The following is a 19369-nucleotide window of genomic DNA, read 5'->3' as shown; positions in this document are numbered from 1 at the left end:
GTCCGAATCCAATGTTAGCTTCACTTCCTGTTTCCTGAGATACCTTCATCTGATCGATTTATCAAGGCAGCATAGATGTATCCTTTGATATCCCACAATCCTGTTCTTTCCATTCTGTGACAGTTGAGCTGGAAAAATAAAGATGGCGTCCGAAAGTTGTGTTTTCTGGCCAGTTTGTGAGTAAATGTACATTTTTTACTAGTCGCTCCATCATCACGATCAAAACATGACACTGACGGATTTACCACACGTCATGCTCATTTCAGCAGCGGAATATTATAGCATAATAAAGTTTAATAAAAAAATCATTATCAGAGATGGCTGTTTAGTGTAAATTGACCAAGTGATAGTGTCGTAACTATGACAAGTTTGACAACCAGGGTGGACCTGCCAAACGAACATAGTTTCAACACAAAAACAAAAACAAACAAAATTTAAATTGAATTTCACAATGTAACTACAGAAGAGTCAAGTTTTAAATAGGAAAAATATCGAAATTCTTTGGTCATTTTTGAGCGAGATGCTAACGGTCTAATCAGATTCAATGATCTATGCTAAGCTATGCTAAAAATGGTACTGCCAGACCCGGAGATCGGCTGAATGGATTCGAAAATGGTAAAACTCAACTGTTTAACTCTAGGGGAGTTGGAAAATGAGCCTATTTTCAAAAAAGTGGAGTGTTCCTTTAAAATCTGGAAATAAAATCATTGAATTATGAGTGATAAAATTGTTTTGTTACTGAAAGGTATCCACTCATGTCTCTGAACTGTCCTCTGGAGATGGACATGAGCTGATCCCAGACCCTCTCACTTTCCTCAATATGGTTTACAGCTGGAACTTCAGAGGACTCACCTGATCACCTGACCAGGGAAACAGGGCCGGTTGGTAATCGAGTGTGCACTGAAATCATGGTGTTAACCCTTTTAAACCGGTTGTGTCGTCATCGACACGTCCAACAAAGCTGTCTTCATGTTACCGTAACTCTTCAGGAGTTTGCGGTTGCAATGTCTTCCGTCAGCAAATGACAGCTGCTTTCGGGAAGAGCGGGTGAAGGAGGATTTGAACGGAGAGATATGGAGCACTGCAGTTTAGGGAGTTTTGGATCTCACACATTCACATTCATTCATTTTCTCTAGAAATCAGCTCCAGCTCAGTGCTTTACTAAGTCCTGTTCTCATCTACTCCTGGACTCCCTGCTAGCGGACCTGGATGCAGATGAACATCTGAGTCAGTTAAATAGTGCCTGATCGATGTATTGAATGAGACTATTCCTCTAAAGCCACTTAAACACAAACCAAAATCTGAATTATGGCATACTGCTGAGACTCGGTTGCTAAGGCAAGATTGTAGAAAGGCCGAGCGTAAGTGGAAAAAGGAGAATCTACACTACAGTTGTTTAAAGACAGTTTATTGGCTTATCAGAGAGCCGCCAAAGCTGCAAAAGCAAGCTATTTTTCAAACTTAATACTGCTTAATCAGTCAAGACCTAAAGTCGTGTTTTCCGTTATCAGTTCTGTTGTTAATCTCCCGGCCAATACTATGTCTGTTGCCTCTGCTGCTCTTTGTAAAATCTTCTTGAAGTTTTTTAAGGAAAAAGTAGTTAAACTAGGGCTGGTAACTCATATTCCCCCTACTGAGCTGCCTCTCTCCCCGGAGTTGTCTGCATCTTGGGACGTCTTTGAACCTGTCTTCCTTCAGTCACTCACCGACACTATTGCCAAGTTGAAACCATCCTTTTCTTCATATGATGTTATACACCCTAGGTTTTTAAAGCAAACTGTTGATTCGGTTGGACCAGGTCTAGTGTCCTTTTCAAATAAATATCTTTCAACTGGGGTGGTTCCTGCTCATCTGAAAGTGGCTACTGTCACACCACTCCTCAAGAAGCCTTCACTTAATCTGTCAGTGTTAAAAAATTATCACCCTATTTCTGTTTTACCATTTATTTACAAGGTTTTGGAAAAGATTGTGTTTTTCCTACTTCAATCTTTCCTGGCTGTAAATAATCTGTTTGAGCACTTTCAATCTGGTTTTAAGGCTGCCTACAGTACTAAATCTGCTCTTTTGAGAGGGTTAAACAACATCTTTTTAGCCACTGATATGGGTGACTCTTTGGTCCTCGTTCTTTTAGATTTATCAGCTGCTTTCGACATTATTAACCATTCTGTATTAATCAATAAACTAAAATCTTGGATGGGTCTCTCTGGGACAGTTCTAAAGTGGTTCCAGCCATGTTTATCTGACAGGAAATATGTGGTTAGGCTAGGAGAATTTTTATCTTCCACTGCTTCTCTCCGCTGTGGCCTTCCACAAGACTCTATTTTGGCCCCCTCCCTATTTTCATTATATATGTTGCCTCTGGGATCTATTTTTAGGAAACCTGTAGTGTCGTTTCACTATCTATCTTTCAGGAAAAATGATCCACTGGTCATGACTGCTCTTTTATCCCATCTAGTTAAAGCATTTAATTTTGACCTGGGATCCCTATCACTTTTAGGTCTTCACAGGTACGTAATCTGGGTGTTATTTTAGATGACTCATTAAAATTTGATAAACAAATATCCACTGTGATTGGGTCCAGTTTTCATCACCTCCGTATACTTGCAAAAATTAAACATTTCCTCACTGATAAGACTCTGGAGATGGCGGTGCATGCTTTTATTACGTCACGTCTTGATTATTGTAACTCATTATACTGTGGCATTTCTAAAGCTCAAATTGCCCGTCTTCAACTGGTCCAAAATGCAAAAATGTCCAAAAAGAAAAAAAGGGATCATTCCACTCTGCTTTTAAAGGCCCTTCATTAGTTCAATTCATGTTCAATTTAGAATACATTTTAAAATCTTATTGTTTGTTTTTAATTCTTTACAGACTTTAAAAAATTAGGACCACTCTTCAAGAAAAACATTAATGTCTTAACTTTTAAGACTAGTCTAAGTGGTTTATGCAACCGGCCCCAGATCTTAGGCTTCTTGATGGGATGTACTGATGCAGCATTTCAGATAAGTAGACGGGTGCTTGATTCATAAAAAGGTAGATTGGTGTTGAATTTTGATTGGAAAAATAACATGGATTACCCCTTGGTTAACTGCAAGTTGGTCAAACTAGTTCTTAAGACACAGTCTTAATATAGTGACTAAGTTTATGTAACTGGCCCCTGGTGACCAGAACCTTCTCTTAATCCCTCACGCCAGACTTAAGCGTAGAGGTGCCTGTGCCTTCTCGGTAATCGGTCCTCACCTCTGGAATGACTTGCCAGTGGAGATTCGAATGGCCCCTAGTCTGACCATTTAAGTCTTCTAAAAACCCATCTGTTTTCATTGGCCTATTAGGTTTTATATTTCTGCCTGTTATATTTTCTTTTTGTGTTTTATTTATTTTTTTCTGGTTCTTTGTTTTAGTCTGTTTTATGTGATCTTACTACTCCTATGATGCTGTTTCTCTTGTGAAGCACTTTGGTCAGTCTTGTGACTGTTTTAAATGTGCTATATATATAAATTAAACTTGAAACTTGAAACTAGAAATCACACTTTTAAAATTCCATCATTTCACAAGTTCCTACATACATGAAATTAGATATAGTTTTTATTTGGTAAGCTTATAGTGCCTCCGGATAGGCTGTCTCCTGTCCATAACACCAAAAGAGCTGCTTGAAGGTAGTTCTGAACTCGGGTTGATACAGGAACTCTGTACAGCGATGGACCTTGCTGGCAATGAAAGTCACCATGTGGGCTCTTGGTCAGACGAGGTCCAACTTAGTGGTCCAGGAATGGCTGAACCTGACTGAGATAAAGGAGGCCAACAAAGTTTGCTTTCTCGACTCCCCCAACTTCCAGGCTGGTCTCTTCAGTGGCACTGTTGAGGACTTTGCCCAGCTTTTCTAAGCAGTACAGAAGCAGATGAAAGTGATCAAACACATTCTGCCCCACCAGGGGATGCTCTTCCACCTGCCCATTGCCGAGGGTGTCCCCCTGCAGCGTCTACATCTGCTCTGGTGCAGCAGCAACCATTACCCAGTCTGCAATGTTGAGCTGTCGCAACACAGGAAACACAGCCTGTCTCAGCCAACCCTCAACTCTTTCCTCTGGAGGAGGGCCAGGTGGAGAATCTTCAGTTTTGTTTTGCAAAAGAGTTAATTTCTGTTAATATCTGAGCAGTTTCCTTAATCTCTGGTTCACAAGAGGTGAGGTTTCACAGTGCTATGCTTCCTCACTCTCTCATCACCCTCTTTCACCACAGTGTAGGAGTTTGCAGTTCGACGATGTGATGCTTCCTCATGCATCTCTAACTACTCTCTCACGGCAACCATAAAGCCAGATAAGAGTCACATCACAGTCACTGCCTCTCTTCCAGGACACTATGCCTCCCGGGTTGGGCCCCTGCCTTCCACCTTGCTGCCCCTCTGCGGGTGCGTCTGGAGTTCAGCTGGTGCTTGCACAGTGTCTGGAGGCCTAGCTAGCTCTTCACAGCCTGTTTCATTGGCTTACTCTGGCAATGGAAGCAATAGGTCCGGTACCTCCAGCCAAGATGACGTTGGGGATTTACAGTCTGTACTTCATCATATTCAAGAAAGCCGGTGGATCTGCGTGTCTTGAATCAGGCCCTGCACAAACTTGTTCAAGGTGTTAATGCAGGAACGCAGCCTCTCATGTATTTACCCCAAAAATTGGTTTGCAGTGATCAACCTTTTTCATGTCATGATTCTACCTCAACACAGACTCTTACTACACTTTCTGTTCAAGTGTTGGCATTTCAGTACTACATCTGTTCAGTACTGATACTGTTTAGTACTGGCATTTCAGTACTGATCTCAGGAGATCTGTTGTGCGAGCACAGGCACTTCAGCCATCTGGGGCTGGTCAACTAGGAAAACAGCAGTTCCATTGAAATTATTTCAGAGGCACCTGGGACATATGGCATTTACAGCCGCGGTCACACCACTGATGCATATGAGACCACTTCAGCACATCGGGTAATAATGACACCAATCTGTCATCATACTTTCAGCCTATGGTCAGACCTTGCATTTCTATGGGCTGTATTGCCCCTAGAACAAGTATTCAGGCATATTGTTGTTACAACAGGTGCCTCCAGAATGGGCTGGGGCACTATATGCAATAGGCAACCAGTCTTGGGGTCCTAGATTGGACCTCGACAGCAGCAGCATGTCATTTGCCTCACGTTGCTAGCAGTACTGCTGGCCCTGAGTCAGTTTAGACCATTCAACCTGGTCCGCATGGAGAACACAGAGATTGTGGCGTGCACCTACAATCAAGGTGGTCTACATTCACATTGCATGTCACAACGCACCTGCCATCTCCTCCTCTGGAGTTAGCAGTAAATCAGTTCACTACATGCCAGTCATGTTCCGGGCATAATTGACCCACTCTCACGACAGCTCACACTTCTGGGAGACTGAAGACTCCACCCTCAGGTGCTCCAGCTGATTTAAAGACGTTTTGGTGAAACACAGGTAGACCTGTTCACATCTCTGGAGTCTTCCTACTGCCAGATGTTTTATTCCCTGACCATGGGGACCCTCGGCATAGATGCACAGGCACACAGCTGACCCGGGGCCTATGGAAATATGCATTTCCCCTGTGAGCCTGCTTGCACAGATACTGCCCAAAAAAAATAAAGTTGCTCCAGTACTCTAGTTTGGCCTTGGGTTCACTCAGACCCACTACTCTCACCACAGTGTTTCAGTTTCTTTTATCAAAGAAATCTCTTAACCACACTGGCTTACTCAACCACTATGGTTTATCCCTTTTAGAATTTTCAACTTGCAACCATCCATATATTTAAGTAGTGGTAAAAGGTCCCCTGAATTACTTTTTAGAGTTGTCTTGTGCTGTTTATGCTCCTTTGTTTTCTGTCTTGTTGGGGGATTTATGTACGTCTGTTGGTGCAGCAGCAGCGTGCTATCAGCTAGTGTTGGGCGAACTGTTCAAGTGTGCATGAAGACTGAAAGTGTGTGTAGAACCTTTAATCACCCAAAGAGACACTCTTATAGTGTTGTAAAAATGCATGTTTAAACACAACTTTATTTACATATTTGAATTTTTGATATTTTTCACTTTAAGTTAAACAACTAAATGTTTGTTCAGTAGTCCTTGTGTAACTGTGTTTAGTAATTCTGGTGCTTCCAATAAAGTTATTGTACAAAATAAGTGTCCAAGAATGTAAGTGTGGATATTGGGACAAGCCAGCCTTCACAGCGACACAACAAGGTATTCATAAAATACTGCATTTTACAAGAAAATAATACTTTATAATAATACTTTAAAAACTGTTTTACAATTAATTTACTACTAATGAGTCATGAATAATGAATAGTCTTTCTCCATCATGCATTGGCATCATGTCACTAAATGACAACTATATACCAGAATTTCAACACTCAGTTCAGATCAGAGGAAGTTCTTTATTTAGACACTACCAGCCCTTCCTCTCTGAAGGAACTATATATAACTATATAATGAAGAGAAAGACTGACGGAAATAGAAAATGGCTGATCAGTGTGATCTGTGTCTGCTGGGACTGATCATTCTCTCTTCACTTCTCACAGGTAAAGAAATCTGGATTTTCTCTAAAGACATTTAGTGGAATTAGTCTGGAAAGAGTTGATTTGAACATGCTCAGTTTATTGTTGCACACATTCACATTGTGATCTCAGAGTTGTGTATTGATACATACAGATCATACTGTATTATTCCTGATACTGGACATAGAGTCACTCAAACATCTGATGATCAACAATTATCTTCATATTCAGAGATTTCAACAGCTATATGATCAAGACAAACACTTTATTCTGGAGAGTGTGATGTTTGTGTTCATGAGGAAAAATGACGGTATTTGAATCATCAGCTTTTTATGCAACATTTATATTTTCATTTATTAATATTCTTTTATTTATTGAGCACAATTTATACAACAGCAGTTGCTCAAAGTGCTGTAGAAAGATAAAAATAAAAAAAATAAAATGGAAAATACAGAGGTAAATTCAAAGCACAGAAATTCAATGTAAAACAGTCCTCAATCCCCAGTAGAATTAAAAGCTTGAGATAATAAATGAGTTTAACCGAGTTTATGAAACAGATAGTTCCAGCTCTTGACTCTGATTGGTTGAGCTGCGTTCAGTGCCAATAAGTGTTTACTGCATGTTGCTGCGTCTGTCTTAGCAACCACTCTTAGCAACGTAACCATATGTCTGATTTTGTTCATTGAAGCGTACAGCATTATGTAGAAGAGTATTGTGAGAGAGATATCGAGTGACCAAGTGTATTACCTGCATTCAGATTTAGCATTTTCCTTCAGGTCAATTCCATAGTCACAGAGAAGGCCAGGTCAAACCTGAGGTTTAATCTAGAGCAGCGGTTCCCAAACTTTTTTTCCTGCACACCCCCTTCTATGTCCCAACCGGGTTGGCGCACCCCCAATCCCCACTTCAAAAAAAAAAAAAAAAAAAAAAAACGCAACAAAGCTTTGTTTTATCGCCATATAAAGACTCATGTTTAATCATGCGCAAATAACCAGAACACGCATGACAATAACAACATCAACAAAGTTTCAATATAATGCAACAAAGCTACGCACAAGCTTCCACTTTTAAGAGGACGAGTGACAGACACAGGCTCAGTGACTACGTTTACATGGACAGCAGTAATCCGATATTAATACGATTAAGACAATACTCTGATTAAGAAAGGACCATGTAAACAGCAATGTTTTATTACCTTAATCCGAATAAAGTCATACTCGAATTAAACACAAATCGAATTAAGACAGGTGGAGTATTCCTATTTTAGTAGCATTATTGGAGTGCATTAAACACATGTACACACCTTAATCACACTATTAACGTCATGTGGGGGTTTTCGCCACATTTTGCCACAGGACACATAATACACACACGGCAGTGGTCAACCGTTTTGACGGCATACAAGAGAGCAAGCATCAAGCAAGAAGCCACAAATCAAATTCCTCTCACCTCATCTCTCATCCAGTACCTCTGAGTTTGTCAAGGTGGCATGAATAAAAGTTGCCGAATTAAAGAACAGGAGGCCTGTTGCTGGAGAATTTGTATCCACCGTTGTCTATTTACAGAGCCCCACACATGAGAGAGAAAATAAATAGTAGCCTGGGCTAAATCGTGCGAACGATTTACTAATTTGTTCCCTCTATGTATAAATCGAGGGAACGAATTAGTAAATCATGCACACAATTTCTTTATTTATTCTTGCATGTCATGTGTGGGCTCCGTATATATATTTGCACATATTGCATGTCAGATAATTAACTGCACTTGAAGCTTTCGTAAGATTAAAAATGAAAGCACCCAAAAACTATATATGGCACGAACTATGTGGTGATGATACGTGAAATTCTGTAGAGAACGTCGGACGGCGTGTCGTGGGGACGTAATGACATTTGCCATTAATCGATCTATGTTCTATAACATGTAAAATGGGAACATGAATGGAATATTCTAAAAGCAACTCATGTAAACAGCAACTCATGCAGTGCATAAAAGAGCAGCAGCTGTCTTCTTCTACGTTTCTAACTAAAAAACTAATAAATTATAGTTTTTTATTTAAAATAAAAGCGATTACAAAGGAAATGTTTACTGTTCATGTTTTTTTTATTGTATGGAAAAATCCCACTTAAAAAAACAGACCGCCATTACATTTTTCCTCTCGCGCACCCCCTGGTGGCAGCTCACGTACCCCTGGGGGTGCACGCACCACACTTTGGGAATCCCTGATCTAGAGACAACTGACTGTTCACAAAGATGTTTAGTTACTGTTGCTATTTCTGACAAGCCATGTCACTCTCTCGCCACACATCATGTTCTCACGCAGTGAAAAATGCATCATGGAGCAAAGAGGAAACACAACACACTGACACAGAGCAGGTTACTTTTGATATCAAACAAAGTCTCACATTTCAAATTTTGTCATTTTTAAGAAATTTAAACAATTGTTACGCGTGTTTCGCAAATGCCCGGCCCAGAGTCCTCAATGATTAATTAACATTGTTATATTGTTTTCTTTTTCTAGTTTCCTATTGGCTGAGTTGGGGAAGCGAGGCTATAAAGTGACAGGAGGCGGACTTTCGGGTCTCGGCCAGCCACAGCTTTCTTCGCAGCCATATCGTTTCGTCTTTATATTATTTTCACTTTGTTTGTACTTTTTGTTGGAGCGGGGAGGCCCAGCTTGACTTTATTAGTTGAGTTCATTTTCTCCCTTTTGTTGCTGGGCTCCCCGTCTCTTGTTTTGGTTACTTTTGTGAGTAATTTGTGTTAAAATAAAATCATTTATTTGGAAAACTCTAGCCGTTATCCATCTGTTATGTTACGTGCCCCCCTTCACTCCTAGGCATTTAAACCGGGGACCGTAACATAATTGGGGGCTCGTCCGCTTTTAAATAAGTTAAAATGGAATTATATGGTGGATAATTTAGTCTTTCTTGCATTGATTTAACTGCGAGCTGCCGCGCTTTGCGCTATAGTACCAAAAAGTTCTATTTATTCTTTGTAAAACGTTTTATTGCGTTAAATAGGATTCTTGGTGTTATTTCTCGCCACTTTCTTTGTTCACTGTTCACGCTTTATTTTTTTTGTGAATGAGCAGAACGGTAGTGACGTAGTAGCAAAAAGGGGTTTCCCAATATTGTGCCATCTGGAATTCCCCGTGTAACTTTGTGGCGTGTAAGCGAAAGCGTGTGCGTGTTTGGACACAGCTATTTTGTGCTTTTGGGAATGTTTTGTTGGCGTCCTTTACATTGTTTCACAGGAAATGCAGGTGAGTAAAGTGTTTTGTCTCTTGCACAGCGTTGTTTTGTAAAAAGTGGCCTTTTGCTCCTCCGTTAGGCTGAGAAGGTGTTGCTCTTTGAGCTTCATCTGTTTTTTTTGTTTTAATAGTGTCGCGGGGAAGCGGTTAGTGTTAACTGCTAAAGCTGTTATCTCGGGAACACATCCGTAGGAGCTTGGGTGGTTGTCTATTGCAGATGGCCTCACAAACCTACTGGTTTTCAGTGCATAAGATCCCGCCGCAGAACCTGCGTGAAGAGTAAGGGTTGAGTTAGACAGGTGAGAATTTGTTAGGCAGGTACAGCTAGTGGGGGCGCATTGGTTTGTTGTAGGTTTAAGCAGTGCTGTGCTTTAGCCACCACTTTACTTCACAGTGCATTTCCTTGTTTTGTTGTAAATTTTGGCGTGTGTAGTTATTTTAATTTTGCTGTTGGCTGGCTGAGGCTTGACGCGGTCTTTATGTCCTTTGTTAATTTTTTTTTTTTCTGTTTTTGACTGCATGTTTTTTGGTCTCATTATGGAATTTAGTTTAGAGGACTTTGTGGCTCACCCGAGTCTTGAAAAATTTGAACAATGCACTAAAAATAATCTGTTCTCTATTGCTGCTCACTTTAAATTGCCTATCTCGAAACAAGATAAAAAACAATATATTAAGTATCAATTACATATGGCTCTAGCTGAGAAAAATCTTCTCCCTGCTGTTAGCTCCGCTCCTTCTTATGCTATCGCGCATCCAGATCCTGAGGTGCGTAAATTAGAGCTACAGGTTGAAATGCGGCATTTAGAGCTCAAAGAGAAAGAGCTTCAGCATGATTTTGAGCTGCGTAAATTTGAAATTGAAGAGACAGGACGGTGTGAATCAGTTTGTCTTAGAGCTAGACAGAGGAGCACTGAATTTATGACGGAGGCAGATTTTGATGTTAATAAATGCATTCGTTTAATCACGCCTTTTTCTGAGAGGGATGTTGACAAATATTTTGTGCTATTTGAGCGGGTAGCAACGACCTTAAAATGGCCTATGGAAATTTGGCCTCTCCTTCTGCAGTGTGTGCCTATGCTTCTCTCTCACCTGAGGTAAGTTTAAAGTATGATCAGGTGAAGTCTGCAGTTCTTAGGTCTTATGAGTTGGTTCCTGAGGCTTATAGGCAGAAATTTCGTCGCTATAAGAAAGCCGAGGGCCAAAGTTATGTTGAGTTTGGTCGTGAGAAAATAGCACTGTTTGATCGTTGGTGGTCTGCACAAGACGTAAAGAACTTTGATCAGTTACGCGATTTAATTCTTATGGAAGAATTTAAAAACTGTCTACCAGACAAAATTGCAACATACTTGAATGAACAAAAAGTCACTAATGTGTCTGCTGCTGCAATATTAGCTGATGAATATGTTTTGACCCACAGGGAGAGCTTTGAAAAGCCTTCCGTTCCTCTGTCACAGCGTGGTTCTGTTACGCACACCTACTCTAGTGAGCATGCTAATTCTAAAGACAGTGCAGTTAAGGCGAGGCCTGTGTGCGCTTATTGTAAAAAGCGTGGCCACCTGATCAACAACTGTTTTTTGTTAAATAAAAAGAAACCTAAAACTGTTGCATTGGTCAAAACGCCTTCAGGCCTGCATTTTTCTGAATCTGAAATCGTGGACTTGGACATTTATTCTCCTTTCATTATGAAGGGCACGGTCTCACTTCCTGATAGCTGCACAAAAGTCCCAGTAACAATTTTACGTGATACTGCTGCTTCTAGATCTATTATTCTTCAAAGTGTGTTGCCTCTCTCAAATGCAACCTCCTTAAATTGTAGTGAGCTGGTGCAGGGCTTTGGAATGAAGTTTGTTAATTTACCCATGCACTCTGTTCAGCTTGACTCGGATCTGGTGTCTGGTCCAGTTGCAGTGGCCGCATGCACTGCTTTTCCCATTAAAGGAGTGGATTTCCTTTTAGGAAATGATTTAGCTGGGGGTAAAATTCTAGTGAATCCTGAAGTTACTGCTGTGCCCTTTGTCTCTGAAGGTCCTGATGAATTGCAAAAGAAATATCCTACAGTGTTTCCCGTCTGTGCTGTTACACGGGCTATGGCTAAAGCTAATGTTTTAGAGTGTGATGGTTTAGAGGGTAGCTTTATGATATATCCCGACATAGAGTCGAAGTTGTCCCCTGACAGTAACACTATCACACATCCTTCAAGTGCTGCATTTGATCCCACAACGTCATATGAAGGTGGCGTGCATAGTTCACCTAATGTTCAGTCAGAGGCACAAAAGCCGCTGGAGAGCTTTGGTGGCGGACACATGTCTCGGGAGCATCTAATTTCTGAGCAGAAGCGTGATCCATCACTCACCTCTTTATTTGAATTAGTCGTTTCTGAGGATGAGCTGGTGAACATGGCTTCTGGCTATATCCTTAAAAATGATGTCTTCTTGCGTAAGTGGACACCACCTTATGCTTCTACACAGGATGATTGGAGCGTTGTTACACAGATTGTTGTGCCAAACAGGTTTCGAGGTGAAATACTTAGCTTGGCACATAACGGTCCTTTAGCTGGTCATTTAGGTGTTAATAAAACTTATAACCGCATATTGCGCCAGTTTTTTTGGCCAGGGTTAAAACGTGATGTGAAATTACATTGTAAAACATGTCACACATGTCAAATTGCTGGAAAGTCGAATCCATCCATCCCGCCATACCCTTTGTATCCAATTCCGGCTGTAGATGCACCATTTGATCACATTATTGTAGACTGTGTGGGTCCATTGCCTCGTACTAAATCTGGCAACCAGTTTTTGTTGACCATTATGTGTGCTTCAACGTGCTTTCCTGAAGCTATACCTATGCGTAAAATCACTGCGCCCGCTGTTGTAAAAGCACTCATTAAATTCTTTTCATTTTTTGGGCTCCCTAAGGTAATTCAAACCGACCAAGGGACTAACTTTATGTCTCGTGTGTTTGCACAGGTGGCTGATCAGCTGAACATCACCCACTGCTTTTCAAGTGCTTACCATCCAGCAAGTCAAGGCACATTGGAGAGGTTTCATCAAACTCTCAAGGCGATGCTTCGGGCCTATTGCCTTGAATTTGAGAAGGAGTGGGATGATGGTGTACATCTTTTGCTGTTTGCAACTCGGGAAGTCGTACAGGAGTCTACTGGTTTTAGTCCAGCCGATTTGGTGTTTGCTCATAATGTGCGTGGTCCCTTAAAACTGCTTCAGGAGAATTGGTTGAATGAGTCCAAACCAGAAAATCTGTTTGATTATGTCAGCTTGTTTCGGTATAAGCTACATAGGGCTTGTGAGTTGGCTAAACAAAATTTGTCTGCTGCTCAATCCAAAATGAAAGGCTGGTATGACAAGAAGGCCAAGGCTAGACAGTTCAAACCTGGGGATAAAGTTTTAGTGTTTCTACCTATCCCTGGTACTAGTCTTCAGGCACGATATAGTGGCCCTTATGTCATAGAAAAGCGTGTCAGTGATAGGGATTACGTGGTAGCTACTCCTGACCGTGCCCGTCGTAGCAGACTTTGCCATGTCAATATGATTAAACCTTATTATGATCGTGAGCAGTTGGGCAAACCCACTTCTGGTGATGTAAACACAGTCCTGGCCTTGTCCAATGCTAAGCATTCTCAAACTGTGTGTTTGCCTTTATCCAGTGCTTTGCAGGTACCTGATCTCGCGGTGGGGACGTCCGGAGTTGGAATTGTCCCTGAGGCCTGTGAGTCGCTGTCTGGTCCTGAAACTGACTGTGGTATCGAGAGTTCTTCTGTCTCTACAGTTCAAGGCAGATTGAAAAATTCTGAGATGCTTGCTAACCTTGATTCTTGTTTTTTGCATCTCCCCTGTTCACAACGTACAGACGTATTAAATTTAATTAATTGTTATGTTTCGTTATTTTCAGATGTGCCGTCCCAAACACACGTGTTGCAGCATGATATCGATGTTGGTAGCAATGACCCGATTAAACAGCATCCGTACCGTGTCAACCCTGAAAAACGTCAGCGCCTCCAAAACCAAGTTGACTATATGCTGTTGCATGGCATTGCAGAATTTAGCACTAGTTCCTGGAGTTCCCCCTGTCTTCTTGCTATCAAGTCTGATGGAACGGACCGTTTCTGTACGGACTTTAGGAAGGTTAACAATGTCACAAAGCCTGATTGCCATCCTCTTCCTCGCATGGAGGACTGTGTTGACCGTGTGGGGTCAGCAGCTTTTGTGACAGACCTCTTAAAGGCTACTGGCAGGTGCCTTTAACTCCACGTGCCAGGGAAATTAGTGCGTTTGTTACTCCTGATGCATTTTTACAGTACACTGTAATGCCTTTTGGCGTACGCAATGCGCCTGCTACCTTTCAGCGGTTAGTTAACCGCGTTTTGGGGGGGGGTGCCGGGGTGCGAGGCGTATTTGGACGATATAGTAATCCATTCTGCAACATGGGAAGAGCACATCAGTCAGTTAAAACAAGTCTTTACTAGGTTAACTGAGGCAAATTTAACAGTTAATTTGGCTAAGTGTGACTTTGCCAAAGCGACAGTAGTTTACCTGGGAAAAATTGTGGGTGGTGGCATGGTAAAGCCGGTAAATGCCAAAATTGAGGCCATCACGTCATTCCCAGTGCCTTCCACTCGTCGTGAATTGCAGCGGTTCTTGGGAATGGCGGGCTATTACCGTAGCTTTTGTAAAAACTTTTCTTCTGTGGCTGCTCCACTCACTGACCTGTTGAGTCCAAAAATGGTTGTCAACATGCATTCGAGTCTCTTAAAGCTCTTCTCGTGCATGCACCTGTCCTAGCTGCCCCAAGGTACGATCGTGCTTTTTAGCTGGCTATTGATGCTAGTGATGCAGGAGCAGGCGCTGTTTTGTTGCAGGATGGGCCCGATGGCATTGAGCATCCCGTGTGCTATTTTTCCAAAAAGTTTCAAAAACATCAGAAGTCATATTCAACGATTGAAAAGGAGGCACTCGCTTTAATTTTGGCCTTTAATAATTTTGAAGTTTATATTGGTTCCTCTTCACGTCCGGTTATTGTTTACACAGATCACAATCCTCTCATTTTTATTCATCAAATGCGTAATTCTAACCAGCATTTAATGAGGTGGGCTGTGTTTGTCCAAGCGTTTAATTTGGAGATAAAACATGTCGCCGGTAAGAACAATGTTTTGGCAGATGCGTTGTCGCGTGCTGTTACGTGGTGAATGGTTGCCCTTTTTCCGGATCACCATTCACCATCCAGGGGTGGGGGTGTTACGCCTGTTTCGCAAATGCCCGGCCCAGAGTCCTCAATGATTAATTAACATTGTTATATTGTTTTCTTTTTCTAGTTTCCTATTGGCTGAGTTGGGGAAGCGAGGCTATAAAGTGACAGGAGGCGGACTTTCGGGTCTCGGCCAGCCACAGCTTTCTTCGCAGCCATATCATTTCGTCTTTATATTATTTTCACTTTGTTTGTACTTTTTGTTGGAGCGGGGAGGCCCAGCTTGACTTTATTAGTTGAGTTCATTTTCTCCCTTTTGTTGCTGGGCTCCCCGTCTCTTGTTTTGGTTACTTTTGTGAGTAATTTGTGTTAAAATAAAATCATTTATTTGGAAAACTCTAGCTGTTGTCCATCTGTTATGTTACGTGCCCCCCTTCACTCCTAGGCATTTAAACCGGGGACCGTAACAACAATAAATACCATTTGTGGCTCATTAATGTGACAGATCGCTGTAGCACCTCATCAAGCGGCTCATGAACCGATCATCTCTTCTTACTGGTTAATTTATATAATCAAATAAACATGAATGAACCACATTTCAACCACAGATGCCAGTACACATCATGCAAGTACACATCATTTTTCAAGTTCAAGTCCACCAATATTAATCTACTAACTCCCCTGACTGCTTTCTTACTTAAAGCAGCTGATCAGAGGAACTAAGAGATCTAGTAGATGTCTGCTGTTTTAAAAGGTCTGTGAGATAAGGTGGTGCCAACCCATTTAAAGATTTGATTTTTAACGCCAAAAGAGGGTTTGTGCTGGAGCAAGCTGTTAGTAAATCTGACCCTCTGCCACAACTGCTCCTAATGCCGAGTTCAGACTGCACGATTTTCAAAGTAGTCGGGTCACTGTTCTTTTTACACTGCATGACTATCTTGGCCAGCATTCAGTCGCTGCTGTGTTCAAACTGCACGATGGATCAGCGACAGAAGGTTTCACGCTGCATGACTTTACAATCGCCGACAACTCTGTCTGGCACGCAAACGCGAGACATGACAAGGAAACAACGCGATATCATGCGCGAAAGACCAGAGTTCTCACATGAGACTGGCCCTGCGTCTCAATCAGCTCCCTAGCTCCCTAGGTTGTGAATCAGTATATAATGAAAGTGAATGTGGCTGATACCCTGATCAGTGCCCTGACTACTGAACTAGGGAGCTGATTGAGACACACGGTGGGATTATTATTAAAAATAGTAGTCCGCAAGAAGCTTGAAATACGAATTGCCTGTGCGCTGATTTGCAGTGAAAACAACATAAAGAAAAGAAGAATATGGAGGAGGAAATGTTTGGGGAGACGCGAGGAACAAGGATTATGTGTTCTGCAACGACAGTTGGAGCTAAATACATAACTTTTCAATGTGCTGCTGTTGCGGATGGTCAAGCAAATGTTTGTGCTTTGGTTCTGTTTAATAGAATTGTAATGTTTATGTGTACGAAGCCATGCTTGCTGATATTGTGGTCTATAACTCCTCCCCGAACTCACCGCTGCTCTGTATCTTGCTCTCTCATTGGCTGTCGGTCATCGCTGATTTGCCTGTGATTTCGGGCATTTGTCTGCGATTTCTCAAAACCTGTCGGAGAGCCAAAATCGGGGCTAAAATCATGCAGTCTGAACTCGGCTTAATGTATCAAAATGATCACTCAAATATACTGTGTTTCAGGGTCCAGTGGAGTGAATGAGACTCATGTGTTCATCAGTTCTGGTGAAAATGTCCATCTGCCCTGTAATAATGCTCTTTCTGACTGCAAATCAACTACATGGATCTATAACAGACGTTCAGCAGCAGTTGCACTGATTGAATTAGGGATAAAGAAGAAAAACTCTGAGAGACTGAGTCTGGGGTCTGACTGCTCTCTGAACATCAAGAACGTCACAGAAGAAGATTATGGATCTTACAGCTGCCAACAATGGACAGGTCCAAAAGGAAAACAACAAAAACAAGGAACTGATGCACGTGTTTATCTGCACGTTCTTCACGGTAAATTTATGATCATGTGATCCATTTAAAAAGGGTATTTTCCCTTTAAACTCACATGATGATTGAAGAGTCTGTGATTTGTGTCTTGTGTTCAGTTTCAGTGTCTCCATCATCATCATCATCATCATCATCATCCTCACAGACTGAGATCAGTCCAGGTCACTCTGTGACTCTCTCCTGCCAGTTGTATTCATATACTGGATTCTCCTGTGATGATTGGGTCCGTTCTAAAGGACTTCATCTGTTGTGGGTGAATCAGGCTGATGTTGATCTGAAGACAGACTCCAGATATCAGATATTATTCTCATCATATCACTGTATCATCACTCTGACTACAACACTCCTGAATGAAGATGACAACAGAGAGTGGAGATGTCAGCTTATTCTCAGAAATCAACTCCAGACCTCAGTCAGATACACTGTCAAGTATTCAGGTGAGAAACAACTATTGCTACTGTAAAACATGATGTTAATGTCCTACAGATGAACATCTGAACATTCATCTTCTGATTCAACAACACTGATTCCAGTCAGCAGCTCAAACTCTGAGAAGAAATCAAGCCAAACTCTAAACTCTGAGAGGACAGCAGCTGCTCAAACACCTGGATTTACTGAACAACAAGGTGTTTATTCATGACTTTCTTATTTCAGTGGTTCAATTACTGAGAAAGAGTGTATTTTGAAGACCTCAATCATTCACTTTCTCCACACAAACAGGAAGTCAGCTTAAAAGCTAATGTAAAGAGTACATATACTAGAGTAAATATACTCCTTCATATATGATGATGTTTCTATGTGTCATGATGTGTTGAAGTGAACTAACAGACGTGATCCACAGGTCCAGCTGACACAGCATCAGAAACTGAAGTCAGTGTGACTGCTGGATCATTATTCAGAGGTACGACACGTTCATTTCTACCGACAGCTTTACACCATTAAACTATCAGTCAGTCTGTAAATGCTTCATCAATAACTGTTCATAGTTGAATCCCCTTGACTTCAGTCATGTCCAGTTTCTCTTCTTCTTCTTCTTCTTCTTCCACACATGTTTCCTGCAGTGATTGTGATTATTGTTGAGATGGCAGTGTTTGCTGCTCCTACTGTGATTCTTCTTCAGATCATCTGTGCAAGAAGAGCTGGTGAGTTTGAGCTTCACACAATCTGATGATCCACACTCATCTGATCTGGAACAATCTGCAATCATGGTAAAAACACATACGAGAGGTCAGTCAATGCTTTTATTTTGCAGGGAGGAAGGACTCGCAGCACCCAGAGGAAATAGAGATGCCTACAATGTTACAATAAAATACTGCTGAATTTGGAGACCATCTGAAACAAGATTTAAAACAGCAAAAACTCAGAGGATTGTTCATTGTTTGATTTTCTTCTTCTCAGAAAACAGAGAAAAAATTCTGTGTATTAAACAGGCTGAACTAATGCTACTGCTAACTGAAAAGATAGAGTTAAATGTCATGCAGCACGTAAAGAAAGAAGAGGAAGTGACATCAGAATGATTGAGAATTCACACCTATCATCAGTCTAAACTGGTTCAGAGATGATCACTGCTCTATGTGGTTAAACTAACTGAGTTCTGAGTAACATGTTTCTAAACCTCAACAGTGAGATCACAGCTATGAAAACACCAGAACTGCTCTAATTAATTCACTATTTTAGTTATGGAAGTGTAGGATGTCTATCAACCATCTTAATATTGTAAGAAAGTCTTGACTCTGGAATAGATGAAAATGTCACTGTGTCAACTTCATACAGACTCTGAGTTTGACTTAATGATTATTGAATAATCTGTATGATGATGATTCCATAAGATTCCAGAGATACAACAAACAAATGACCTTTTTATGGACACTCATTATTTTATGTTTAGGCAATGATTCACTTTCCTTTCATGTGTTTTCTTGCTGTATAGTTTTTGTGCCAATGCACCTTTGAAAATAGCAATCAGAAGTCAGATGTGTGTCAAATTGTCATTCAAAAATCTGATTCAAAGCTGTTTTTCTTTTATTTTTAAAAATGTACTGTTGTTTTCCAGCAATTTCAACCTGGTATAATATATTAAAGCTTGACATAACTAGTATCTTAATTAAAAGTTAAAAGTTAAATTAAAAGTTCCATGATTTCAATAATTTCCATGACTTTTCCAGCTCTAGAAATCAGCTCCAGCTCAGTGCTTTACTAAGTCCTGTTCTCATCTACTCCTGGACTCCCCGCTAGCGGACCTGGATGCAGATGAACATCTGAGTCTGTTAAATAGTGCCTGATCGATGTATTGAATGAGACTGTTCCTCTAAAGCCACTTAAGCACAAACCAAAA

The 19369-nt window shown here is 41.1% G+C and overlaps 1 protein-coding gene across 1 annotated transcript; it reads left to right on the top strand.

Moving 5' to 3' along the window:
- Nucleotides 1–6471: 6471 nt before the first annotated feature.
- Nucleotides 6472–19110, top strand: LOC125248720. The gene is made up of 7 exons (XM_048160836.1): nucleotides 6472–6568; nucleotides 16720–17037; nucleotides 17139–17471; nucleotides 17568–17660; nucleotides 17876–17935; nucleotides 18096–18176; nucleotides 18287–19110. The coding sequence occupies exons 1-7, from the start codon at nucleotides 6508–6510 to the stop codon at nucleotides 18340–18342; spliced, it is 1002 nt and encodes a 333-aa protein (XP_048016793.1). The 5' UTR covers nucleotides 6472–6507; the 3' UTR covers nucleotides 18343–19110.
- Nucleotides 19111–19369: the final 259 nt, after the last annotated feature.

This window comes from Megalobrama amblycephala, linkage group LG1 (genome assembly GCF_018812025.1).
Source record: "Megalobrama amblycephala isolate DHTTF-2021 linkage group LG1, ASM1881202v1, whole genome shotgun sequence".
Classification (NCBI taxonomy): domain Eukaryota; kingdom Metazoa; phylum Chordata; class Actinopteri; order Cypriniformes; family Xenocyprididae; genus Megalobrama; species Megalobrama amblycephala.
Note: the sequence above shows the minus strand (reverse complement) of the source record. Positions and strands in the feature narration are given on the sequence as shown.